At 36.3% G+C, this 27,786-nt stretch overlaps 2 protein-coding genes across 2 annotated transcripts; one reads left to right on the top strand and one right to left on the bottom strand.

The window, feature by feature from the left end:
- Positions 1 to 436: 436 nt before the first annotated feature.
- Positions 437 to 14,103, top strand: LOC139970718 (serine/threonine-protein kinase VRK1-like). The gene is made up of 12 exons (XM_071976660.1): positions 437 to 628; positions 1,813 to 1,867; positions 2,194 to 2,340; positions 3,265 to 3,320; positions 4,042 to 4,111; positions 5,047 to 5,243; positions 6,890 to 6,988; positions 7,168 to 7,300; positions 8,121 to 8,238; positions 9,796 to 9,854; positions 10,255 to 10,776; positions 11,437 to 14,103. Exons 2-12 carry the CDS (start codon positions 1,843 to 1,845, stop codon positions 11,535 to 11,537), a joined length of 1,527 nt encoding a protein of 508 aa, XP_071832761.1. The 5' UTR covers positions 437 to 628; positions 1,813 to 1,842; the 3' UTR covers positions 11,538 to 14,103.
- Positions 12,564 to 26,317, bottom strand: LOC139970725 (E3 ubiquitin-protein ligase FANCL-like). Its single transcript, XM_071976671.1, has 11 exons — positions 26,307 to 26,317; positions 23,725 to 23,783; positions 23,026 to 23,143; positions 22,570 to 22,676; positions 20,940 to 21,036; positions 20,129 to 20,197; positions 19,001 to 19,151; positions 18,131 to 18,214; positions 17,668 to 17,795; positions 16,419 to 16,535; positions 12,564 to 14,254 (listed from the first exon to the last, which is right to left on the bottom strand). The coding sequence occupies exons 3-11, from the start codon at positions 23,047 to 23,049 to the stop codon at positions 14,150 to 14,152; spliced, it is 882 nt and encodes a 293-aa protein (XP_071832772.1). The 5' UTR covers positions 23,050 to 23,143; positions 23,725 to 23,783; positions 26,307 to 26,317; the 3' UTR covers positions 12,564 to 14,149.
- Positions 26,318 to 27,786: the final 1,469 nt, after the last annotated feature.

The following is a 27,786-nucleotide window of genomic DNA, read 5'->3' as shown; positions in this document are numbered from 1 at the left end:
GGCGATAAACCATGTTTATCGGCGATAAACCATGTTTATGGTTTATCGCCGATAAACATGGTTTATCGCCGATAAACATGGATTTTCGAAAGAAAAACATGGATTTTCGAAAGAAAAACATGGAATATCTAATGAAAATCCCTGTTTATGGTTCGATAAACCATGTTTCTCAGAAAAACCATGTTTATCTGCCGATAATCATGGTTTTTCGGTGAAAAACCATGTCTATCGGTAGATAAACATGTTTATCGGTAGATAATCATGGTTTTTCGGTGAAAAACCATGTTTATCGGCAGATAAACATGGTTTTTCGGTCGATAAACATGGTTTTTCGAGTGATAAACATGGTTTATCGGTCGATAAACATGGTTTTTCGACCGAAAATACATGTTTCTCGATTTATTGAGCATTTGGCTTGCCATAGACCTCACACATGTAATTTCAATATTTTGGCGCGGCGGTTTTACCGTTCTGTCTCGTTACTGCAGTTCTAGTTGTGTTTATTAATGTAATGCATAATTGACACCAGACCAAGAAGCCGTTAAATTCATGCATGTATAGGAATATCCTGACTTTGATTTGTCGAATCAGCCGCGGCAATCAAAGTTCTGATCAAACTTTAAAATTGGTAATTACCAGTTATGCTAAGGCCTAGTCTTCGACTTGCAGTTGCAGCAGTTAATAATAATAGGCCTATAGCAGGCTAGGTTTATTATTAATCAACAATGTTAAAGTGAAGGTCCTTCTTCGAATCATTTCGATTGAACGCTTGTTCCACCACCGTGTTAACAATCCTAAGTTACAGTACAGCGGGTCACCGTCATTCCCAAAATAACAAATAATAATTTTGTGAGTAACGTAGGTTCGCCTAGGACGTACTAGGCCTAGGCCTACTACTAGGCCTAAACTCATTACTAGAGTTTCGTACAACTAGGCTATGCCTAATTTAGCGTAGTCCATGAGGTATAACTTTCCCATTAAATTTCACGTCCCATCTCTCTTCAGTAGATGTCTGCTTGGTGGTTTAACATAGCCCAGTCTAAATCTGTTATCCAGTAATTGATAAGTACTCTTCTAACTAATGAAGCAAAAACTACAGACTAACAACTGTATAATCCCACATAATCTTGCATGGTTGAGTGGTATTCATTGCAAGTGTAGGAAGTCTTAGTACTAGGCTACTATGTCATCGTTTATCGTTGACAGTCACCTCAAGTATGTACCTATGACTATGAGACTATGACCAAAAACTATGAGTGAAATGTAACACTGGTACTGGTAGCGAGCCAGTTTATTTTGAATCATTTCATTTTTAGGGAGACTGACTTGTACCACAGAATTGGGCAAACTTGCAGGTTACTGAACCAGATTTCTATTGGGAGACTTTCATTATGTAATGCACTGACGTTTGAGAACATAACTCATATGCATGAAAATCATGCGGGGTGAAATTTTTCATTTGTAACTTTAGGCTAACCTAGCCTAACTAATGGGGAAAAACAAACAAGAACGTTGATGTTAGGGCAGTGTCTGATGCACAGACGTGTGATACTTAATATTAGCCTAACTTAGACTATAACTGTGGGAAATGAGTGGTTTAGAAATAGCATATACAGGTAACTTCTTCCTTGAATAAACAAGAAGCTCCAGTTAAGTGGAAATTTTACCTTATGGAAACAAGGTGATAGCAGTGTGTATATATTTTTCATAGTGTGGTAAAGAATGTGACCACGATTTATGAACTAGCTGAAAATGTCAAGGCAAGTTCTTAGTTTGATTAATACCAATTTTATGTTCCTGATATCTTTGCAGAACCTCATCTGGACATAGGAAGAACACAGGATGCCACGTGCAGCAAAGGCAGCAGGTACAGAGATGTCCAAAGTTGTTCAAATTTGTTTCATTTTGACATGTTATGCATGTTTTCAATAAAAAATTGCCAACTGGTCTGAAATATTGATTCAAACTGAAATGAATTGCCAGACATTTGTATCATTTGCAATAAATTGGGAATGTTGGTGAATGTGAAATGTTATCGAAAGGCTTAAAGTTTGATCATCTAGATAAAGAGGATCTTTAAGTTTGCTACTTCTTAAATACAGGTTCAAGATTAATCTGTAGAAATATTTGCAATTTTACAGTACAATCTCTAACTGCAGTACCTATCAGATTGACTAATCATTATTCTCGTAGGTGATAAACCTGCTCCGAAGAAGAGAAAGGGTATCTATCAGATGCCTGACCCTCTGCCATTGGGAGAAGAATTAACAGACTTTCAGAAGAAAAAGTGGGCACTTGGTCCGTCAGTTGGTAAAGGAGGATTTGGAGAGATATATCTTGGTAGGTGTCTTTCGTCTGTATTCTATAAGATGAGAGACGAGATGCATTCTCTGAACATTAATCACTTGCAGTGGCTATCAGTGCTTACAGACTTTCTTCCCTTGCTCGCTTACCTGTCTCCTCCACAACCTTAGCACTCTAGCAGTCTCGTCTGAAGTGAACTAGCAAACTCTTTGGCACTGAACCCTGTTAGAGACCAGCTGCTTTCATTCACTGACCCTCCTCATTCTAGTTAAGTCATCATTCATAAATACCCCAACCCAAAAATTGTTTGAAAATGTATTGTAGTGTTTTACTGCACAAATTTTCTTTAAACAAAATGTTGCTATGATCATTATCATTGCCAGAAGTGGCTTAAATTGTCTCCTAAATTTGTTTCCATTGGTGTTTTAGTGACTTAAACACAAGAGTAGAAAGGGGAGGAATATACAGAGTCTATGTATATCCAATGTCATCATCATGGAGTTTGAAATTGAATCTGAAAGTTTTGTCCTGGATGTAATAATGGCGTCTACAGGTCATGAGCTTGATTGTTTGAAAAGTTAACTTTCCGTTGCTTGCGAGTGAAGATTTTTGCTTGTCGCTACAAAATGCAGACAGTAATGAAACGTTATACATTGTTATCTTAAGCTGGACCTGAGATGTCCATGGCTGTTTCGTTATACACTGTGCTGTGGGTATTGACCACAGCTGTATGTACTGACTGTACACTAGTGTCTAATTACCGAAGTTAGCAAGTTGTGTGCGTATTTTCTGGGATCGATGGTAATGTCTAACTATGGTCAGATTACCGGCATTAGATGTTCTTTTTGCGCAAGTCTTCACACCCTTTAAGTGGTGTATATGATTTTAATATTTGTATAACTACTAGTTCCATTTCATTTCAAAAAGTTTCATGACGCTTTGTTTGACTTTTTTTCCCAGCCTCTGAAGTTAAGGAAGGAAAACCACAAGAAAATCCTTCCCATGTGATCAAAATTGTGAGTTAATACCTTGTAGTCTTATCAAGAACTCTAACAGGCTGTCCAACAAGCTTTTTGATTCCTTGCCGAAGGCAAAAGGAATTTTTGCGATGGCGTGTATGTGCATAAGTCTGTGTGTATGTGACTTCCTGGCTTGTAAAGTCTACCTCATAAAGAACACTGTGTTCAGATTTACATCATACTTAGTATTTGACTTCAAATTAGTGAGTACAAGATCCCTATTGTTCTCTTTATATGTGCAAGGCCATGTTAGGTCCACATTAAACTGGTTACTCTAAAAGTAAAGCTTGATTGTACTTCGTATTTGGCTCCATCTTGTACAGTAAAAGGACGGTATTGTTTTTTTCTGGAGGTCAAAGGTTACTTAACATCACCATCCATCACCATCCAGTTTTTGTATTGTATCATGGAAAGTGAAACTCCACAAAGTAACTAAATACATCATAGTACAGCCTAGTTTTTCACAATTTAGCAACTTGATAATAAACAAACTTGATTGCTTTAAAAATTGCTTTTCTCTAATAAATCTAGAGAGATCACAGACCCCCTACTGTGATTCAACTTTTTGGAGTAGTGGGTTTTGACAGTCAGCAAAGGTCACATTCAATCAAATGATGCCCGAGTTAGAGGCAAGATGTGGAGGTGTTTTTAACTGCAGTGTGGAATATTTTTCTCTTCAATGTAAGATTTGCATCCTTTAAAAATTTGTCCTTGACAGGAACCACAAGAGAATGGTCCATTATTCTGTGAGCTTCACTTTTACCAAAGAGCAGCTAAACCTGACATAAGTAAGTCACCTACATATTGAACTGAATTACATATTGTTGTTTGTTGATCTCTAAAGTCCAGTTCAATCAACAGAGAGAAATATCTTAAACTTTTTGCCAGTACATGCAATTATCGCATCTTGCCTGAACCCTCCCCACCCCTGTAAGTTTGGTAGGTTAATGAAAGAGTTTTTAAGGAGTCACTTTATGTTAAGGTTTGACGTATCAAGTCACTTGAAATTCAGTGACTCGATTCAATGACATCTTTTCAATAGGTGGTTGTATATGGATCAAAGATTGAACTTTGTTCATTCAAACCATGAACCTACCAAAGAAGGTCCATTATGTGGTATGGAATTTTAGGCTAATTAATATAGCTTACCATAGCAAAGGAAGGGGATTAAGATCAAATTCCTGCATGATTGTTGCAAATGGTCAAAGGCTGTGTATATAATCCCAGTGAATTAATAACTTTTCTTTCATTCATTGTCCATAATCGGGCATGAAACTGTTTAATGTGTTTTTTTCTTTCTGCTTTGGTAATATTTTCTTTCTTGAAATTGATCAGAATTTAACTCTACATAGCAATTCATTTTTCCATCAAGATATTACCTTTATTTTAAGTAGATGAATTGACCTTGCCAGAGTGCCACATTAGAGAAAGATTTTATCTTTTGAAAGATGTGTTACGTGGTTAGTGGAATTATGTTTAACCAGGATGTAAATGAGGTATATTTGTGATAAGATTACTATATGATACCATCATATAGTAAGGTGGAAATGCACCCCTTCTAATTTGTGTACAGCTGCCAACCTAACAAACAAATATTCTTCGTTGTTTCGACTATGTTTTCATATTTTTGTCATTATGAGTGTTTGATTTTGGGAATGAGAACTTCTGTATTTTTGAGTACTGTATATCAATACTTTATTCTAATCATTAAACCACTATACAGTCAAGTCATGGAAGAAAAAGCAGAAGTTAAAACACCTTGGTGTCCCTAGCTACATTGCAGCTGGTCTACATGATCATAAAAACAAAAGGTACAGATTTCTAGTTATGGATCGGTTTGGAGAGGATCTATGGAACCTTTTCCTTAAAAGTGGAAAGAAATTTTCGCCAAAAGCTGCATTCACTATTGGCATCCAAATGGTGAGTAGAACTGCATTTGCAGTGACTGTAATAGTCAACCAGCACTGAATTAGTTGGGAATACTAATGATCTGTACATAATATATTGAAGTGGAGTGTGATGGAATGGCTAAGCAATTTTACTTTGATATGTTACGTTGTATCTACAATTAGCTAAAGGTCTCACTTGCTGGCAGTTGTAGATGCGGCTCCAACTCATTCTGTGCAAAAATAGCAACTGACAGCTAAACGTTATACAGCAACAAATGTATTATGTCGCGTGCCCTCTAATAACAAATACTTTATAGTTAATTTTTAAAGGGGGGGGGGGTGATAAATCAACCCTGTTACATAATTGATGTAGGAAACCATAATGTTTCAGTGTAGTGCAACTAGCACCCACATTGTACATATGGATAGTGTATGCATAGGGCATACTATATAAGCCTGGGAATCATTTATCCAGTATCATAGCACAAAAATGCTATACAAAATGGTCAAATTGCTGTACAAGTCTAAAGATGTATAGCAGTCTTTTACACAGGAACAAGATGTATAGCAGGCTAAACTATCTTCCCTAAACATACGCATATGAGTTTTTAAATGCAAAGGTTCTCTGCATTGCCATTATCAACCTTGAGTCAACAAGCGTAGAATACAACAAGATGTATAGCACAGGAACAAGGTGTATAGCACAGGAACAAGATGTATTTTATAAGAGACAGCATTCAGAACCTGCAAAATTTACTATAGCCTACAAAATTTGAAGGCTAAACTATCTTCCCTTAACATATGCATATGAGTTTTTAAATGCAAAGGTTCTCTGCATTGCCATTATCAACCTTGAGTCAACAAGCGTAGAATACAACAAGATGTATAGCACAGGAACAAGGTGTATAGCACAGGAACAAGATGTATTTTATAAGAGACAGCATTCAGAACCTGCAAAATTTACTATAGCCTACAAAATTTGAAGGCTAAACTATCTTCCCTAAACATATGCATATGAGTTTTTAAATGCAAAGGTTCTCTGCATTGCCATTATCAACCTTGAGTCAACAAGTATAGAATACAACAAATTTATAAGGGTTAGCTGTCATAATTTAAAAAAAATTAGCAGTTGTACTTAAAGATGCAGTCATGCAGAATATGCATTTTGAAGGTAAGAAGGTATCAGAGTAATATATTAATGTCATTATAGGTTACCAATGCTTTCTATAACGTTCAAGTATCTATATCATTGTTTTCAGCAATTGCTGGATAGGTCATGATCAAATATCATTATTAACTTCAAGCAAGAAAGGGTAAATGTTGCATTTTGTGTTGACTTTGCTCTAACCTGGTGTTTTTTTTTTAGAGATTAGCTAAAAGAAAATTTGAACAAATGTTTTTACTTTAATAAAATTACACTAGAAGCAATGAAATTAGTCAAATACTACAAAGCATGAAACACATCTCTGGTTTATACAAATACCTGTATTTATAAAACATTGGCTAATAACTCACATCACTGAGAAGCAGCTTAAATGTAAATTTATTCTTAAGTTTTAGATACATTGAAGAATATTAAACTTATGAACAAATAATAACAAGGCTAGGCCAACTAGCAGCTCACTGAAAATGCAGTTATGTTATCAATACCGCACTGTCTGGTTTTATTTTGTGCAGGTCGATGCGTTAGAGTACGTCCATGATCAGGGTTATGTCCACGCTGACATCAAAGGATCCAACATTCTTCTTGGGTTTGAACCTAAGGCTAAAGATCAGGTAAGCCATGATACGTGCCACTTTGAAGGAATGGAGCCACTTTGTAGTATACTAGTGACAGTATCGCAATCTCAGAACAGAATTCTGGTTTTTTACTCCACACTCCAGTGAGGATACTGACTTTCTTACATTTCTGTCTGTGCTTTGAACAGTATGTTAATGCTATCATTGTGTTTCAGGTTTTCCTTGTTGACTTTGGGCTGGCATCCAAGTATATGCCGGGTGATGTCCACAGAGAATACAAACCAGATCCAAAGAAGGCCCATGAAGGTACCCTGGAGTACACAAGCATTGGAGCACATGAAGGCATCTGTGAGTATACAAGAGAGCTGACTGTGGGGTCTTGTTTAATAATTAATCCTGGTGTCTCCCACAAGTTTGTTAATTACCAGCGTGATTTGGCAGAATGCATGGAATAATGATGTGAACTGACAAAGGTTCACAGACTTGGGATCTTTCCTTGGCTTAAGGATAACAGATTCTTGAAGACCAAGAAATAACTATATTCTGGAAAGTGTGAAAAACTTTGAGATGATAAATTAATTTGACATTTGCCCATTTATCTCACACATGAGAGTTTCTTCCAATCAAGAACGTTAAACACTGACACATGCCAAACTTCTCCATTGAGATTACGAGAAGCTGACAGAAGCCAATTTGATTTCTTCCAATCAGAACGCTACTACAGTATCTAAATGAACCAATCAGAACACTAGAAAGTACCATTTGTGACAAAATTTGTGGTATGTGTCGATTTTCAGGGCTTATTGCATTTGCATGCTAGGCACACCATAGACAACAAATCCCTAGAAATTTGCATTTTAAAGTGTCAAAAAAGGTTCCTTTGGAAAAGAAAACTGTATTGTTGTCTTAGTATTACTTCAACAAACCTTTGCTTTCATTGCCTCCAGAATCTGACCTCTCTGAGTGATACTGAAGAGTAAGGCACCATTGACCACTTCTCTAATATATTACTGCTTACTCATGCAATTGGCTATTGGCTCATTGGCTACCTTTCAATACCAATGTACATATTTACTGCTTTAAGCATTTCTATTCTATTCCTCTTCTATGATAGGAAGAGCTGTATTATTTGCATCTGTATTTGCATCTGTTTTGTATCTGTTGACAGCATCTTCTAGGAGACATGATTTTGAAATTTTGGGTTATAATCTTGTTCAGTGGATGTCTGGTGACCTTCCATGGTCAAAGGTCACCAAGGAGACTGAAGTCCAAGCCATTAAGGTCAAGTAAGTGTATATTGTTGCGATACTGGCAGGTTGTGGTTTTCAGCCACTGCCCGCTGTAGGAATTTGAATCTCCATGTATTAGAACTCCACTGTTTACCCCTCTGTAGTTGTCTTCCAACTTGGTAAACCGAAGCCAAAAGATGATAAATTTTTAGCTGATAGATTATCAATCAGTGCCATGTACAGTATATTTAAAGCTAACAGTGGTTCCACTTCCCTATATGAATTGCCTGCTGTTATTAATTTACTGTCGTAATACTTGATGTTCTAAAATAACTTGTCTTCTTATTCAATAATTATGATATGGTCTCAGAGAGTCATATGATGTTTAAATTTGTGACACTTAAAGCAGCTGATATCTTCTTGGTTACTGAACTTTAAATATCGTTTTTTTGCTTTCCATCAGATGCAGGCTATTAACTAGTGTATTATAGTACACTATAAAAAGTTTCTCTCTTCAAACTGTTGCAAATAAGCTGGTAGCTAACCAATACCCAGTTTTCTGACACTAGCATCTCTGCTATGTTTCTGATATGTAGAGTGGGCTAACTGTAAACTATTATGAACTATTGTGTACCTAGGTTTAATCCTAATCTGGAATAAGCTGCCAGAATATATCTACCTCGTCCTCATGTGTATTGCCTGGCAGGAGATATCATTTTGCCAACATACTGGCTCCTTGAATGTAGCTTTCACTCATATTGAAAAACTTAAATTTCAAAATAATGCACTTGATTAGCTTTTATAGTCGTCTTCTTCAGACCATGACGGAAAGTTGAGGATTTGAAGTTGCGATTTACATAACATCATTTCTGATCAATCCAAATCCAAACATGTCTGGTTGATTACACTTTTCAAGATGGAATCATTAACTACTCACTAATGAAGTTGATTACGTAAATTCATCAAGAGTGTGTCTTCCTTTGATGAGGCAATCATTATTTTATGCTTGGTAAGACTTAGTAAAATTGCTAGAAATTTACAACCAGATTCAGAAAGTTGCTTTAGGAAGCAGATCTGTTTCTCCTCCATCTCTGTAAATGTATGTATTTTAGATCCTCCTGCAAGCAGGAACTCGCGAAGAATCCATCTTTGGCTTATCAAAGCCGCAAGCTGACCGAAGTCAGTCTCTTAGATTCATATTTTAACATCCATGATTATGAATTGTCAATTGTCAACAACTCTGTTACTGGACGACATACATTAATCTTGGAGTGACTCGAACATGGACCTTATGATTGAAAGGCACCGGCGTTAACCACTGAGCTAATACTCCCTAAATGGTGTGTATTCTGCAACAATATCTTGAAAATTCTGCTTAAAATATGCCATTCCATCATTTTGCTGGTTTAGCTGTATGTTATAGCATAAGGAAGACAGAGATTTACTTTGATATGTTCTGAAAGTTATGTCTCTCCTGCAAGTTAAGAACTTTGTTTCAGTCACCTTCAGTGTATTGTTTCGTATCCTCATATTACCGATTCAACATTTATTTATCTTACTTTCATTTTTTAATTTTTGTTTTGTTTCCTCTCTATGTTGGGGTTTCTTCTACAGACATTCAAAGGACAGGAATTCCTTTTTACAGTTGTCTTTCAAAGAGCAAACATACCCTAGTAAGTAAAACCCAAGCTGCTAAGAAATGTTCACCTCACACGTTTGAGGGTTTATCTTTAGTTGAGAAACCAATGGATACAATGGCTTTTCTTTTAATCTTTCCAGAAAAACGAATGCAAGCCCTTATTTAGTTCCCGCTTGAATTTCATGAATCATCAAGTGAATACTTTAATTAATGCTTCCTTTCTGTTATAGTCACATGTATACTTTTATTCCAAATGATTTAGTTATACACCAAACAAATGAAATTAATTTGATAGTACTGTCTCTTGAAGAACTTTGTCTACTTGAAGAAATCTGTCTCTGTAATTTAATAAAATTGAAGTAGTAATTTATTCTCTTCTCTTTTAATGTTTTAAGGTTACTGTTGTGGATACTTATTTGTTTTCTTTTGTACAGCTGAGCTGAGGGACTATTTTAACTATGTGGATAAAATAGCCTACGAAGAAAAACCAAATTATTCCAAAATTAAAGCACTCTTCAAAAAAGGTATTGTGTCCTCTGGAGAAAAGTTTGATGGCAAATTACAATTTGATACTCAAAAGAAAGAGAACATCAAAGCCATTAATACTCCTCGAAAAAGCCCAAGGAAAACTCCTGTTAAACCTGCAAAGAACACCAAGAAACTTGCCAAGAGGAACTCAGATTCATCTGAAACTGCAGAAACACCAGCAAAGAAAAGAACCAAGCGAAAGATGCAGACAGAAGATAGCTCCTCAGATGCTAGATCTCCTTCCCCTCAAAGGAAAAAGGTTAAGGGAAGAGAGGAATCAACTACACCAAGGTCATCTAAGAGAGTTTCAGAGAGAAATGATGACGTCAAGAGTCCTAAGAAGAGAACTCCTGTTGGTAGAAACCCAGAGAAGAAACCAATCTCTCGAGCAGCTGGTGGGAAAGCAAAGACCAACCAAAGAAATCCAGGTGATCACTTGGGTAATTGTGTGTAGGAGCTTGGAAATGCCAATACTGCTGCATGCAGTGTGACACTACTACTGCATGCATGCCATCTGAAATTTCACATTGTGAATAATCAAAATTCAGTCACTTAAATAATGCTGTTTAATTGCAGGTTTAACTGGCACTCCCTGATCATTTCACAATTCCATATTGATTAATTCACAAAGCTATGAAAGATCCAATCTAATCATTACCCAAAGGTCCCTTCATTTTGAAAAAATTGTTTCAGTTTCATTGTCAAATTTCAGTTACTCTTTATGCACATGCTTCTGCTATACAATACATTACCATCCACTTTCCTGGTTTTTGATATATATAGTAAATCTGGATATGCAATGTCCTGTGGGTTCTGACTGTGACAACACTTTATAGCAACTAGTAACTTGTACCAGCTTGGAGTCAGATACTTGTATAGCTCAGTTGATAAAGTACTTATTTACACTGAAGACAGTGGTTTGTATACTGTTCTATATAAATGTGTAAGTTCATCAAAAGTCTTGGTCAGTCTTTTGTTTCAAGTTTAAACATGCATGATTTATTTTTGTTTTTGATTCAAGGTTTCTAAGAAGAAGCAAAAAAGAAAAAGAAATTACTTTCATATTGTTCAATTTTTCCTTTCCAAAGGTTCAAAGAAGGTGAAGACACTGGCATCTGCCACCATAGCAACACAAACATCACCAGGATTGAAGGGATTGAGGAGAACCAGGAAGAAGGCTGGCAAATGAGATGCTTGATATTCTAAGGTGTTAGATGTACTAAACGACTGAAATTTGTAATCGAGCACCAACCATTTGAAATATCTATGCATGTACAGTGCCTTTCATATTGACTATCTTGCCTAGATCCCCTCACAGGAAGTTGCCTTCAAACATAAATATTGCTGGAAATGGAGGAACAAGCAGTTGACGTGAACAAGCAGTTGACGTCAACTTTCTTTTTAGTGTAATATTATGTGTAAGTAGTTTACAAAGTGAGTACGATGACCTGTTATGTTAAAGATATAATCATTCCACTGTAAAGTAGCTATTAGTGTCAACATGGCTATAAGACTATTTCTTAATAGGGTAACTGCATTCCAAAACTTTAAATGCACCATTTACTACCTATGTTAAACTTTAAGAATATTATAGCTGAAAATGGTATCAGTTCAGTGCAATACTGTATTATTTTGCACTGAGGTTCTTTCCTGGTGGATGCTTGATCAAAACTACCCCAAAACCAGTGAGTGGCATCATAAGAAGAGCAAGCTGGTGAAATAGGGTACCTGTTCCTCACCTCTAGGTGTGTTTTATATCACAACTGAGATAATTTGGTAAACCTTACATTACACAACCATGGGTTGAAACTGTAAATTAATGAAAGTCAGTGGAGGTCACAGGAAAACTAAATGGAAGGCTTGTCTTGGTACACTTATATTTTAGTTGACACTAGGTTTAGTATAGACCACACACTGGCTCTTATGGCTATGTCTGGTTCCATGTTTCCAATGTATAGTTCTGTAGATTTGGTTACTCATGCAAAGTTCAAGATAATATGATACTCAGCAAGGTCTGCAAAAGATTACAAATGTCGTCATGTACACAATCTGTAGTGCTTTGGTAATGATCCCTGTAGTAAAAATGATCCCTGTAGTAAACATGATCCCTGTAGTAAACATGATCCCTGTAGTAAACAGTCTTCAATAATTGATTTGCAGTACTTTCGGCAATTACTGTCGGTTGGGTATGTTGTGTTATCATACACCAACAGTGTTGTTCTTAGATAATATGATACCTCACTTCTGAGAACTACTATGCACATGTTCTCTTGGTTTACCTTCAAATACAGGACAAATTTTGTTCTCTTCTTTGCATTAGAAACTAGATAGCAGGCTGGATCCTTATACAAAAGTAGTACCTTAGTTTTATGCGCAATTAGAATTTCTGTACAAATTTTTCATCACTTTTCTTTTCTTGGGGAGCAGGCGGGGAATGTAAACTGCACAATTATTACATGTCACAATGATATGTGACTTCTTATATCATTATCCAGACAAGTAGAATTATTAAACACCGTACACAGAGGTCCATGGGATACTTTCTCTAATTTTCATACTCAAATAGTTGAATGTACATTTAAACAAACTCCTGGAGTATTTCTTGTCTTTATTTCACTTTCATTTCTACAATGGTAACAGAATGACATCAGGGTAAGAAGCCTTCCCCAGATAAATGTCCAACAACTTCTTACTTTTTGTCTTTGTACTGCTTTTTATCAGCTATTTCATGCGTATAATCTCTTGAGTAGGTCTTCGTTAAGTCTCCAGTTCTTGTTCAAAGGATCCAGTGAATGATACATAGGTCCTGTCCCTCAAAACAACCTCCCCCTGTCACACCCACTCCTATGAAATTGTAACAGCCATCTTCCTCTTTTTCACATATGCAGTTTGTGTATAAATTCTTTTAATTTCTGGTCTCCTAAAGACAGTGAAAACTAAGTATTCCACAATCCATACTGCTGCATAGTAAAGTAAAGCAGTATGTGTGTTAAATAACGTCGGTATTTTTCATCGGAACGTAGGATAATCGGTGAGATGCGATTGTAATTACTGGTTCAAGAGGAGTTTGAATGTAGACATTACTCCTGAACATTCAAATTGACCCCAGATAATGTAGTATTGATTGCCAATGTCATGATAAATACCCAACTCACCCATCAATAGATAACAGGGTATTCCATCTGCTGAATGTGGTACAGCTGAATCTGATGCCTCCTTATCTCCTTTCCTCTTTGACAACTGCAAGATTACAAAAATATTGGCTACCAGTTTCACATTTGATTGGTGAATTCAAGGGTCAAGCAAAATACAATCTGAGACAACATAAGACAAAGATTACCATCATCCAGTAAAGGTGATTTGTGTCGAGAACAACAGTCAAAAGGCATCACTAAAAGAGTCATATTACACAGATATTTATAATCAACAATAATTACATGAAGTTAAAGCGTCATAAACACTTATTCATGTGCCACCCTCATTGGGCCTTTTTTTTTCTTGTTCCTTTCATGTATCTTTTTGTTCTACTATGCTGTAGTTTTGTACTCATTTTGTTTCTTGTAAAGTACATTGAGACCGCCAGATAATGCGCTATACAAATAATTAGTATTATCATTAAACATGTATCATTGATGAAGCCCTACACTTCTAAGTTTGTAATTTCAACTCGTGGTTGATATCAATTCTTCTGAAGGTGCTGGCTTAATGAAATATATCTATATTCCATGAGACAATAATAGCCAGTGAAGTAAATCTTTTCTCTATTCAGTGTTCATATTCTCTACTTGGCATTCACAATGTTCAATTTGGTTTCTGAATGGTGATGTTTGTACCACAGTAAGGGCATTCGCCAGTTGCATTGTTGAAACCAAACTTATCACTTCCAGTAGATAGAGATCGCAACAACTAAGTGAAGAAAAAAAAAAGCATATTAATACTCTTACTTCATGGCTTACTTCAACTCTTACTTCAAGGCTTACTTCATGAAAAATAATGCAAAACAGAAGGTTACATTTCCAAATCTGCCAATCAGTGTTCGATTTTTCCGGTATCGCATCGCAAAATGCGATCCAAAACGACAAACCTGCGAGACGTTTCCAAATCAGCATCGCACATTGTGCCGATTTGTGCGATACAAATTCCTAGTCAGATTTGGGAGCAAACACTCAAACCTTAACTTACGAACTGTCGATCACAATGTAGAAGTTATAATTTATTGAGTTTATACTCAATGTACAACTTATTCACTTGACCGTATAGCGAAAAAAAACCCTGAAAAATAATATCCTACCATAGTTAAGTGTAAAGCAAATAGCCTAACCACCTCGGCGGTTACGGATCTCACGTAACTAAAAGGTTCCCTGGCAACGTGCCCAAATAATGTTAACTAACAGGTGTTACACAGGGGATGAGCTCACAGTTGTTGGGAAGGTACCTGGGCAAATTCGCAGCACATGTACCGTGGTACAGTAGTTGGGTATAGGGTTAAACACTACAGTTGTAAAAATGTACGCATAGTGCACGCTATTCATTGTTAGGCAGTCTAGAAACGGGGCTTTGCTGAACGTTGTTTGTTTCATAATAGCGGAAGTTTTGTAAGTTGCACTTTTTAAAGATTGAAAGACAGATTAAATCTCTTTTCATTTTATAACATAATATAGCTACTTTAACTTGTCATTTTAAAATTTTCATCAGTTTCGTGACAATTTAAATAAAAAAGTTGTCAGTATTTTGCATCCTCAACTGCGAATTTTTTCATCGCCAGACATCGCAAAAAATGACATTTTTCGGGGCTTTCGCCCCCAAGATCCCCACGAGGGGTTCTACCCCATGACCCCACCATAGCCCTAAGACGGGCCCCTGGACACCACGCCTTTATGCTCGCACGTTACGCGTGCTAGGCAGGCGAACACCGGCGGGAAATCGGCAGTGTGTTCGCGGGAAATTGAACAAGGTTTTCCAACACTGCAGTGAACTGTGCAGTTACTGTATACATTATGTTCAAGGTTTTCACAGAGGCCTTTGAGGAAATGAATGGTTAGTACAGTGTATATATGCTGCACTAATGCTGTGTGTAGGCCAAGGTTCACGAAGGTCATTGGTTATATTCGCGCGCCGTAGACGTGTTTTTAGATGTTACGGAGAGTCAGGTTTCCATGGATATTAATCGAAAATGAATCTGAGTTTAACTGACGCTAAAGAAATGGATCGTCTTGGGCAGATTAACAAATCATTGCAAGTATAAATAAGTACAGGTAGCTCTGCTGTTAAAAAAAACAGTTCAATATCGGTTTGCTGTTATCGGTAATTAGGCAAAATTTTACCGATACCGATATGCTGCCGATATTGCAAATATCGGCCGATACTGAGATTGAAAACGATTATCGTAGCAACACTAGTATAAATAATAATAATAAACAAACAAATTTTCTAGTTAATACATTGATCGCCAACATTTGGTTCGTTTGTGGTAATTTCAAAACTGCTATTCAATATTGGGGAACTGCTATGCAACAAAAATATTGTATAGCAATTGTCGAAATTTGTTGCTATGCAATTTTTTGGCCATAAGTCGAACACTGCTGCCAATATACCATGCAAAGATTGAAACCTGGAGATCATTGCTGGAAACATGGATATTTTACAAAGAGTTCTAAAGTCAAAACTCATTTATTGTACCCAAAAATATCCATAATTCTATGTAAATCTTCTTTATTACATTCATTTATTGGTTAAAGATTTATGCATATGAGATTGGAGATCCCACTGTCAGTTGAAACATAGACCTGTGGGTCTCATGGTGAAACCATTAGATTTTCTTCCTTCAAGTAAAAATATAAATATTTGTCTTCATACACACTGATATTTGGAAGCGAAACCAAAAAATGAGTCTTCAAATTGACCAACATTCTCCATGCTACTCAATCTGGATGTTGATGCTAATGAGACCTTACATATCATTGAGAGCACACATTAACATTTTTTTAACTTGCCCCTATTAATCTGTTTCATTATCTAGCATAGACAATCTCCAGTAGCAATGTAGACATGTGTTAGTTTACATACACACCTCATATAAGCAACTCTTGTGATAGGGTCTGCTGCATTGAGTGTTGTCACATACTGCATCAGGTATCCCAATATCCAGTCTGTATGTGTAGCATATACCACACTCATCACTAAGATCCTGCAGAAAAAAGCACCACATTACAGGGATAACAAACATATTTGAATATTAACAGTAACAAATTTGATCAGAATGGTTAATCGTTTCCAACATAATGCTTTTCCAACCGAGGGTTCATCTCAAAACTTTGAGGTGGCCACCATAGCACCTACAAAACAAACTTGTTATTTGGAACAGCCCAACCAATGGCTTTCAGTCACTCATGTTTTGAAGCTTTTGGCACCACTGTCTAACGCTTATGGGTTCATTAAAAACTGAGGTTTACCGCAGATGTGACACTTCGTCAAGAAACGAACAGGTTATTGACTAGAGTTACCTCTGTCAAAAACAGTTGATCTGATATCACAGAAATATGAATATGCTTACGATTTGAGGTTTTAGATGATAAAATTGTAACTACTCTCAAAATTGTATCATCATGTGAAACCAAGAAACTGGGTGATCAACAGTCTGGATGGATCATAGGCCTGATGAAATTTTATATTTTCTCGACAGCTATTTACATGAAAAACATGATCTTCATGACAAACCACACGGTTTGCCCAACAACAGTAACTCAGGCCAACAGCAAATAATTTATGGGGATGCTACACCCATGCCCCCTTACTGACACCCTGGCTGTGGCCATGGCAAAGTATCCAGGATTAAATATGTAAGGGAAATCATTTGAATACACGCTTCACTTGGCTTGTTGAATGTTGAAATAAGCGTTACTTAATTGTATGGAAATTATAATAAGTAGTACATATAGTAGTACACATATTCTGAATCCACCTCCGGTATTTTTATCTACTATTGCCTTTTGTTGGCACAAGGATAGCCATTTAATGCACTCACTTGCACAACGTGGATTTTCTATGTTAATATACATCAAACACAGTAAATGACCAAGTTGAGAGCTTTGAGGGTTTCATCAGCCTTCTTCCATGAAGTAAAGATCATGTGATTTGATACTTTTTTAACAAAATAACAACCATATTATCATATGACAATTGATATAAATCAGATTGCCAACATTGACAACAATAAATTACTTTCACACCATTTTCATTTTACATTTGTAGTAGTAAATAAACTATTAACAGCAAGGAAATACTTCAACAGAGACGACATATTTAATTAATACTCTTACTTGCTTAGTCTGGCTGGATGGTTCAGGAAACTTAATATTCAAGACTCTTTCAATATTGTTGAGAACTGTCGCAGTCATATCCCAATTTGAAAGAGCAGCATTTAGCAACTTTCTGAGAGGAGTCACCACTGATGGGAAGAATCAAATGCAATGGGTGAAAAGAGTAAACTAAATGTGACTTGTGCAAAACCTTCTATTCTTAACGTGAATTTTCATCTCAAACCAAGCTGTAGAAATAAGTATCTCCCTAATAGAGTGCCATTTCATTATATTGGTATTGTTTTGATAACGGAGAGCCCAAATCTCCTTATAGAAGGTATGAAAAGGAAAGGATAAGGTGAAAGATAAGAAAAGGTGGACATTCAATTGCAAATATGACAGCATCTCAATCCTTTGATTAGTGCCATTAGCAATTTCATTGCTCAACAAAGCAATAGGTACCCACAAGAGATATGTTTATTACCGTGGTCTGCTCCGAGAAATCGACAGTCTGGACACATCCTAGGATGGGAAGGATCTAACGTCATTTGGATGGAGGTATGATTACCTGCAGAGAAGATCAGAGGTAACAGGATAATATTGACCAGGATAAGTTTGGATCAAGTGTTGTTTTGCATTCTTTTGGTATTTATTTACAAGAAGAAAAGAGTAAAGATCAGTTTAGCTTAAATATTCTTCTTAAACATTTACACAAATATCTTTGTGTGTTAAGAAGGACCTTGTCTTCTAATTTTGAAAGCTCCTGAAAGAGGCACGTAGTATGTATATTATCTAATTATTAGAATACCAAACTGCTTATTAACTTAACCTCCCTTATTTCTGACCATCCTTGGTGATGAATAGGTTCTAATATCATTTTAATAAGTCGTTCATTCTTCCTATATGAAACACAAATGCTCCTGATAAACTCACAAGTTTTATCTATCAAAATGGAATGACATTTACATCACTGCAGCGGTTAAGTGGTCCAAGGAGGATGATATTGGTTCAATGGATTTCTGTCATCAGCTTGGTTTTGTATTCAAGAGATTTATGGCAATAGTGTAGAGTGCTATTGTGTCACTTACGAAATTTGATGAGTGGTATGTTTCATATTGATTATTATTTCAACAAATTTTTTTTCATGGACTCTCCCTGGTGGATTGCATTTAACAAGTTTTTAGGGTATATGATGCTAAAGATTCCCCTTCCAGGCTTAAGTGATAGGTACTTGTAGATTTGCAACTGTGAAAATATCCATCATCACCTTGAAACTTTCAAAATTACCAATACAATATCTACAACAAAGCACTGGTACCTGTTTGACCTGATCCCATCTGTTAAGCTGACTTACCTAGGAAAACTCTCCGACTAAGGTCGGATTTTCTTGGATTCTCTGGCTCGATAACGACAGTTCTTTGGTCAAATTCTTCCAACTGGAACCAAAGGTCATTAAATTGCTCTATAAACTCCTCAAATTGTTGCAAAAGCTGTTTCAGAGAGGTCTGTGTTAACGAGAAAAGAAGACCAGATGGTGAGCTGGTGACAGCTATGTTAGACCTTTGATTCCTCAAAGTTTAAGGCAGTAGGTGTTATGTTCACATCTGCTGCTTGAAATTATAACAAACCTTTAGTATTAGAGATCCTCTATAACTTGTACAAACCAACAAAAAGAAGTTCAAATCCAAACTGGTATTTGCTGCCTGTAGATTCTGGTCACTCAAACATGAATCCTAGTTGAAATCTAACAGCACAAACAAATAGTATTTATCTGTCAGTGATATTATGAGAAACTTTGAGGCCATGCAAGGTTCTGTTACATTACTAAAGCTGGGGAATGGAGGACATATTTGTTCACAGGTACGTACTGCAGTCATGTGAAGGCATGAATATCTCTCACAGATCATACGTTTGGCTGATTTTATGGAAACTCCTCTACTGTATGTGATCTCAGCTGACAATCTCTGTTATGCATACTATTAGCATACAGACCATCAAATTTGAGATACCTTGTAAATGTTTAATCATGTGAAAGCTGAACAAATATAAAGAAATTCAAAAATGTTTGATACAGAATATTCAACAACAGCAATCACCGCCTGTGGGTTATTGAGTTGCACATTATGCACTTGTGGCATCATATATATTTTCATGAGTCACGGCTAAAGTATTTGAGTATATAGTCTTTATTTCTTTCACAAGTCCTTAGTACATTAGATCCCACTTTCTTCACACTCAATGTCTCGTGTTCATATGTTTACCTATACTGATACCAAAACTTATTCAAGACTGACTGTTGTGAATTTGTCACGATAATTTGTTGTAAATGGACAGTGGAAAACTGACTGGAAAATTATATCGATAAAATTGAAAAGAGCAAAGTAATATCATTATGTACCCGAACATTCCTTTGCTCATTTAAGGTGGGTGCACAGTGACAATACTGTTCCATACATTTAAAATATAAAGGAATTCTACAGACCTGTTCAGACCACTGAGGCACAAAAGACTGGGGAAGATCTACTGTACAATCAGGCACTTCCAGTGGATACTATGGCAACAAAAACAAAATTTAAATTCGGAATGTTTCTTCTCTCTTTGAACCTTTTTTTTATTATAATACATTCACTTCTTGTACTTAATCCATTACCAATCAATTTTTGTGAATTTTTATCATGATACACCACTTTCATTTGGGATAGCTCACATCAAGGTCCACACTAAAGAGACATAGAAACACAACAGATATTTCGATGCAATTGTTCTAGATTATCTCCAGTTCTGATATTACTGTTTAATATCCCAGAGATCGGAGCAAGATATTTCAGGTTGGAGCTCTTGAAATAAAGCTTTCATGTCTAGTTGCATAAAAAGATGTGACAACTGTAGCAAAATGTCTAAGAAAGTCAAACTTTACAAAGATGAGAATAATAAACTTCAGACCACAGTTGAGCATTATTCTGTCACTCACAAATGACTGGTAAAACAACACATTGCATTAATTGACAAATAGCGATTCTGCCCATGCTGTGGCACAGTTAACCAAAAGATGCAAAGGTATTGGTTAGTTTGTACCAGCAAGCTTCGTTAAGCTGGTAACATCCAGTGGTTTCACTTCATCTGTTATGCAGGAATTTGATAAGCTACCCCCATTAAGAAACAATATTGCACATAACGAATATCTTCCACAAGACTGCTTTCAATATGGAAACTCAGAATAATAAACCCTCTTTATGTATTTGTAGCTCTTCTTTATCAAATAATTAGTCAATATAGACCATTCTGATGCTTACCTTTGAGGAAATATTTACTTGTAGGGTGTGCTCTCTCTTTCCAGAGTCCGTAGAGGTGAAATGAAATTTACAAAAGCTGGAATCAACATAAGTCACTCTATATGCAAAAGAAAGAGCAAATGCCTGTTATTATACTGAATCATCCATGTACTTTTCCTTCAACTTAAGGCACACCAAAATGTTAACAATTTTAAAAAATTAGAAAAAGTCTTTCAGCTTTGGTCTAGTACAGCTTTAAGAATAAAATGTAAACTTTACTTAAACTTATAAAGTAAAATGATCCAATACCTATATTTAATAAGTTTAAAAAAACCACTCATAATGAATGCCCACTGCACGAAGATGCTTAAGTCCTCTGAGCAGTTAAAAGCTAATATACCAGAACCATTAACATATTTGACAACTACTCCCAAGAACTCTTTGCAACCCTCCACCTATGATAATCCAAAATTACTGCTTTAAGTAGTTTTTTATGATAGCATATGACCTATATTTAGACAGGTTTCCATGATAGCATCTAACCTGTATCTGTCTCATGGAAAACAGCAAATATGGTTGTCTGAAAACTGTTGCCAAATATTAACTAAAAAATGCCCAATTTGTACACTGTGTGAGAGATTAGTAGGTGTGATGAATGATACAACAGCTTTGGGCCATTAACCCCCCCCCCCCATTCCCCCCCTTGCAATATCTCCAGGTTGATGGCGGATGACACCAATTTATCATCTTACCTATTTGAGGATAGGCCTAGCCTGCTTAGCAACACTGCAGTATGCATTTTATGTTAACAACTAGTCGTCTGCCCGGATGACCTCAAACAATGATTTTTGATTGTCCAAACAGAAATTTGGTTGTCTCTGATAAACGGACAACCATTAGAAAGATTCAAGGGCGGCGGAAGCACTTTTAATCTGGGGGGGCACCGACATCAAAGGGCACTTTGCAGAAATTCGATTGGACTGATGCAGCCTTATATTTAGTACCCTTTATAACTCTTATTGTATTATCTTATTTGCGTATACACATCACTCCATCAACGCCCACCCCCCCCCCCCCCCCCCCTGAAGGAAAATATTCATACTAGCACTGCAATATCCAATGTGCAAATTGGGAAACAAGGAACAAGTTTTCTTTGGAGACAAAATGAGGTGAAATCATGCAAGTTGCTATTAGCAACTTGCATGATTTCACCTCATTTTGTCTCAAAAGAAAAAATGTAGGAATCTTCCGAATTAGAGTTTATTTCTTGTTAATATCTTAACCAATTTTTTTCCATTAGAAATAGCTTTGAGTTTGAAACACAGAAACTCATTGAAAAGTCAGGGGCGTAGCCAGGATTTGCAAAGTTGTATGCACGGCTATCTGAGCGGAGCGCCACCACCGGTCGGCGCGGAGCGTACAAGAAAATTTTTGGTTTTACAAACCCCTCAGATGGCCGGAAACGGCCCTTCCCGAGTGTTCATTCTGGTTCCCTGGCCTCTTGCTAACTTGAGACACCTCAATTTTTATGAAGAAAAAGGGCACATTTTTAACCTGAGGAAAAGTGGGGGGGCACGTGCCCCCTGTGCCCCCCGGTTCCGCCGCCCTTGGAAAGATTCCCTGCTGCTAAATGTTATCTATAGCATATTACCTGTGCCACCCAATCTCATCAATATCTTGAATTACTCTTGGAAACACAGATGTATCTAATGTTTCTATTATAGCCTCAGGAGTCTTGGAAGAATCTATTGTACTTTGCTGTAAACGAGAGAAGAAAGAGAAGATCAGATGCACGTACTTTGTTTGAAAGAAGATTGAGGTCCATTTTCACCCTAATTGAACCCAATTAGTCATTGGGAAGCCATAATCCTCAGAAGTTTGAATGCAGTGTGCTTTAACAACAGATTCAAATCTGATTTGAGGAAATGTAACCAATAACTAAGAGTATGCTTCACCTGAATAAATCTTCACATTATAACATATTTTGTACCTTTAGAGTGAGCAAAGAAGCTTCATTCCTTATCAGTTCTGAAGGATGATAATGACCTGACTAAGGATAAAGAGTTAACAAGAGTTAATAAGAAATCTGTTATCTGTTACTACCTACCAGAATATTTTGAAGTTCAATCATAAAGGTAGTGACATCTGGAACTGACTGTAATCTAGTTTTTACCAGGTCCTCATATCCTCTAAGATGATGAACCAGTTGCCAGTCTCCATATAGCCTGTAGGAGAATCAAAACATAGCCCACCAGTAAAAATTAGAGTTTAATATTACGTGAAAAACACTTCTTTAAAAAAATCTCAATCATTTTAGTTTTTTCGGGAATTCAGCAATGTACTAATGAATGGTTAGATCACATTGTAGATGAATTTGGTACACCAATGGGGTCGTACTATCAGTTGAATAAACTGAACATTTTCTTCAACGTCTTGTTGTGAGACTTCCATTTTAATGTTATTGGAAGAGGGTATAGAATATGCATCTTGTCCAGAGGGGAGGGGGGGGGCGGATGGGGTCTGATTAAAAGTTATGCTACGAAGCCTACAAATAACATATTGGCTATTACGTTAAAATCGACAATTAAAAAGTTCCAGTTGTACTTTCCGTTGATTTTTCTGTCCTTCTCTCAAATTAATGTAAAGTAATCAAAAATTTAACTTAATATCACCTAGCAATCAATGTGACACAATAACTTTCAAACACTAACTGCAAAAGTAGTACGTACAGTACAATTTTTGTGAACACTGCTCAATCACACAACACTGCAAAGCATTTCTAATGTTAGATTTAGCAAAAGTTCACCTGAGGTTCTTCAAGCTTTTGTCTTTCGGAATTTCGATTCTTATTCTAAATTCTTTGTCCTGTTGAGTGTAAAAGGAAACCATTATGCAAAGAATAATTAATGATTTTCTTAGAAACTCATTGTTTTTCCTTTTGTTTTTAAATGATTTTACTGATATGAGAATTTTCACTGATTATTGTTTCTGCGTGTGTTGGTTAAAAATGAACAAGAACATAAAATATATGCAGATTTTACTTAGAATTACTGGAAACTTTTAAGATTCAATTGAAGAAACTATATCATGTTACTATTCATGATGTTTACAGTTTGTACAATGTAGTTAAAGCATCATCAGTTCTATCATAATTCCTTATCTAGTGTACTGATTAGGCCACACCTACTTCAGATTCAGATTCTCTTTATTGCATCCCGAGCTGGGCAATTGATTGCTCACAATATAAAACATACGTACAGTACATAAAATACACAAATACACAAATATACAAAATATATGAGACTTTCAAATACTAAGACATAAAACAAAGCTGGCAAGATACGTAAAAACGATAAAATACAAAATACAGTAAAACAGCACCAGAGATACTTGTGAAACAATGGATTGCACAATGAGCAAGAATACTGACCTAACGAGTAAAAGATTCATTATGAAGTTTAATACAACGAGGGATAAAGGAGGATTTGTAACGATTCGTAACGGCAAGGGGTAGTCTCATCCGCCCACTGCGGGTTATTATTGCACTTTCCAAATTAATGTGTAGAGGGTGGCTACTGTTGTTGAGAACCCCAGCAAGTTTACTTTGAAGGTGAAGATGATATGACGTGTTCACTGACTGCTGATGTTCGCCTAGGATGCGACTGACTTGGCTTATAATAGAATCTATCCGTTTTCTGTCGGTACCATTGACATTACCTCCCCAACAATTAATGCAATATGACCACACACTGAAAATCACAGAATTGTAGAAAATAGAAAGAATGTTTCTACTGATGTTGAATGTGTTCAATTTCCGCAAGCAATAGAGTCTTGGATTGATCCGTCTTACCAAATAATCAATGTGGTCATGCCAATTCAGCTGATCATCCAAAACTACGCCAAGGTACTTATAGGACGAGACACGGTTTACAGCCAGGTCTTTGATAACAACAGGAGGAGGTTCATGATCTCCTTTCCTAAAATCAATCACCATTTCCTTTGTCTTCTCCACGTTAAGCTCAAGGAAATTTTGATCACAATAGTCTACAAACCAATTTATTTGAGACAAATATTCACCTCCATCATCTCTTGTAATCAAACCCACTAATGCAGTATCATCAGCAAATTTAATTAGAGGGCAGCTGTCATGTGATGATCTAGCATCTGAGGTATAAACAGTGAATAAAAACGGGGCAAGAACAGTTCCCTGTGGTGCACCAGTGCTCGAAACTAATGTGTTGGACACACAGTTGGACTGGTTAATCCTAACATACTGCGACCGATTAGTGAGATAATTGAATAACCATGTGACCAGGTTATGCGGGACGTTCATATTTAGCAACTAATGTACCAAAACATGTGGTTGGATCGTATTGAATGCAGAGGAAAAGTCAAAAAACGTACTTAGTAAGTTTAAAACGTACTTAGTAAGTTATTAGACGTTGTAGTCAGTCACTCATTGTTATTTACATGTGGAGACCTTTGCCTCGCCTCCTCCAGCTGGGCAGGGTGTCTAGGAATTGACAATTGCAGTAGACCCTCCTCACTACTTCAAACCCAGTTCTCTGCATGTGAACCTTGTCCCCTGATTGCTGCGAGTTACCAAGTTTTAATGTAACTTGTTGGCTTTAGCTTTGGTTGGACGGAGTTTCTAAGGAAAAGCTGCCTATTTCAATGTTTTCTGACCAGCTTTGCTGGAGCAAGGTTTATTTTACTAGAATATTCCTCCAACAGTGAGCTGTAAAATTGTATATCTGCACTACTTTCACTGAAGGTAGGCCACGCACTCTCTGAACGAGCTTGATGAGGTTGCACGCTCAAACAAAATCGAGTCTACATAGAGACCTGGTAACTGTCGAAAATTATATGCTATAATAGACAATAATAATGAAGTAATAGTTTCCCTTTTTGGAGTACTCCTGGTGCAGAAAACTGTTGTGCTGGTTTGCGTGTATGTTCATCTTCAAGGAAGCTACCTTTGCAAATTAGCTGTGTTAAACCGTACTGATCGTAACCGTTTGCTTCATATGTTCTACCAATATAGCCTTGATACCACATTATTATATCATTTAATGACGTACAGAGCTCTTCTCTATCAACAAGTTAACATTGGCAATGTCTTCAAAGTTCCCCTTATGTCAAAGAGAAAAAAGAAGACATATTTAAACTACTTTCCCTAACTTAAGTGATGAGGAGCTTCCTCAAAGGCATGACTCTGATTAAAGTTAATCTTTCTATTAATAGTTTGTTCATTCTTGATTGTTTGTCATCAAAAGAACTTCAGACAATGTCTGTCATTTATTACACAACATAAAGGTTATTTTCCTAACAGCACTCAGTTATCTTTAAATAATAGTTTTGGTCTGAAATATGAAACTTCCTTATCACCTTTACTTGTATAAATCATATTTCAATTGATTTACGTCCAATGGAAGCATCAATGGGAACAAGGAATGCATGGCAGCCATCTTTACTCCTTTTGTATTTTGCTGCACCAGATACTGTATTAAGGGAAAGAAAAGATTGCTTTCATCAAATGCGAAAAAGTTTAACAGCTATTTAAAACAAAAATTCAAAAATGCTGATCGAACAAATTGATACCACGTACACTAAAAGTCAGACATAATTAATCCATTCACAACTATAAGCATCACATCCGGCATATTAAACCTACAATCTGGTGAATAAGCAACCCTTTTTTAACAGGTGCAATGCTTATTGAACCAACAATCAGGTAAATGAGCAAGAACACCATCTTCATTTGAACTGACAATCCCACATGAAGTTTTAACTCAACTTTATCTAGTATTATTTACTCTGCATGAAGAGGAAGCAAAGTAAAAGACAATTGCACTGACAACAGATGGGATCACTGGGCTCAAAAGTTGCCCACTAATATTACTTGGAAAGTTGGCTAGCACAATACCAACCATGAATGATGGTCAAATTTACAGGGATCCCATGCAATTCATCACAACCTGACATGAGCTTATGAATATCTTTGATTAAGCCCAGTCCTAGTGACCTCCCATCACTGTTCGAAACATTATTTCAGCTCGTATTTGCCAAACCATTGAGAGTCCCATTGCTTCTGCAGTGTTGACTAGTAATAATTATTCAAATAATCGTGGAAGTGTTCGCCAAACTCTCGAAAAAAAAGCTATGGCTTGCATTTCTATGGGTAGTCTAACTTACCTATATTAAGTTTAAATGAAACTTCAACAGACACCAGTAAAACCAAATTTTTCCATTTTCTTGACAACTAGGTGGGGCTAGTAAGGTGATATTGCTTTAGTGAAAATAGACTTACAACCAATCTTTTGCTGCCCCATATGTTACCATATTTCCTTTGCTTACACAGTTATAGAATCGGGCCTCGGAAATATTTTAAGGACGATTTATTTAAGGAGTAAAACATGCAACTGTGGTATACATATTAGTAGCATGAAAAGTAAAATTTACTACTTAATTTTGCACTAAAGCAATTCAATGAACTATAAGCTCTTATCATAATAACCGTTTTATATAAGATTTAAATTACAAAGGTCTACTATATATAAGAAGGGTATCTGTGGTATTTGTTTGAATCCAAAACCAGCAAAAAGTACGAAGGTTGTTACGTTATTAACACGATTGAGTTTACATTAGTTCGTGGAACTCATTTTACCTCCATCTGTTTTTTAACAAGGCATTATCCTATTTGTACTTCGTATTTGATATTTAGTGATTTTTCTTATTGAAGCTTTTGAAAGAAGGGTACCCTCTCTTATAACTATATCTAGGTCTATACTCTATACAAATCTACTGTGAAATATGCATAAATAGGCATGGAAGGAAAAGGAGATTTTCTGGTTGAAACCGTAAAGAC

Source organism: Apostichopus japonicus, chromosome 8, assembly GCF_037975245.1.
Source record: "Apostichopus japonicus isolate 1M-3 chromosome 8, ASM3797524v1, whole genome shotgun sequence".
NCBI classification, from domain to species: Eukaryota; Metazoa; Echinodermata; class Holothuroidea; order Aspidochirotida; family Stichopodidae; genus Apostichopus; species Apostichopus japonicus.
This window is presented reverse-complemented; position numbering and strand designations above follow the sequence as displayed.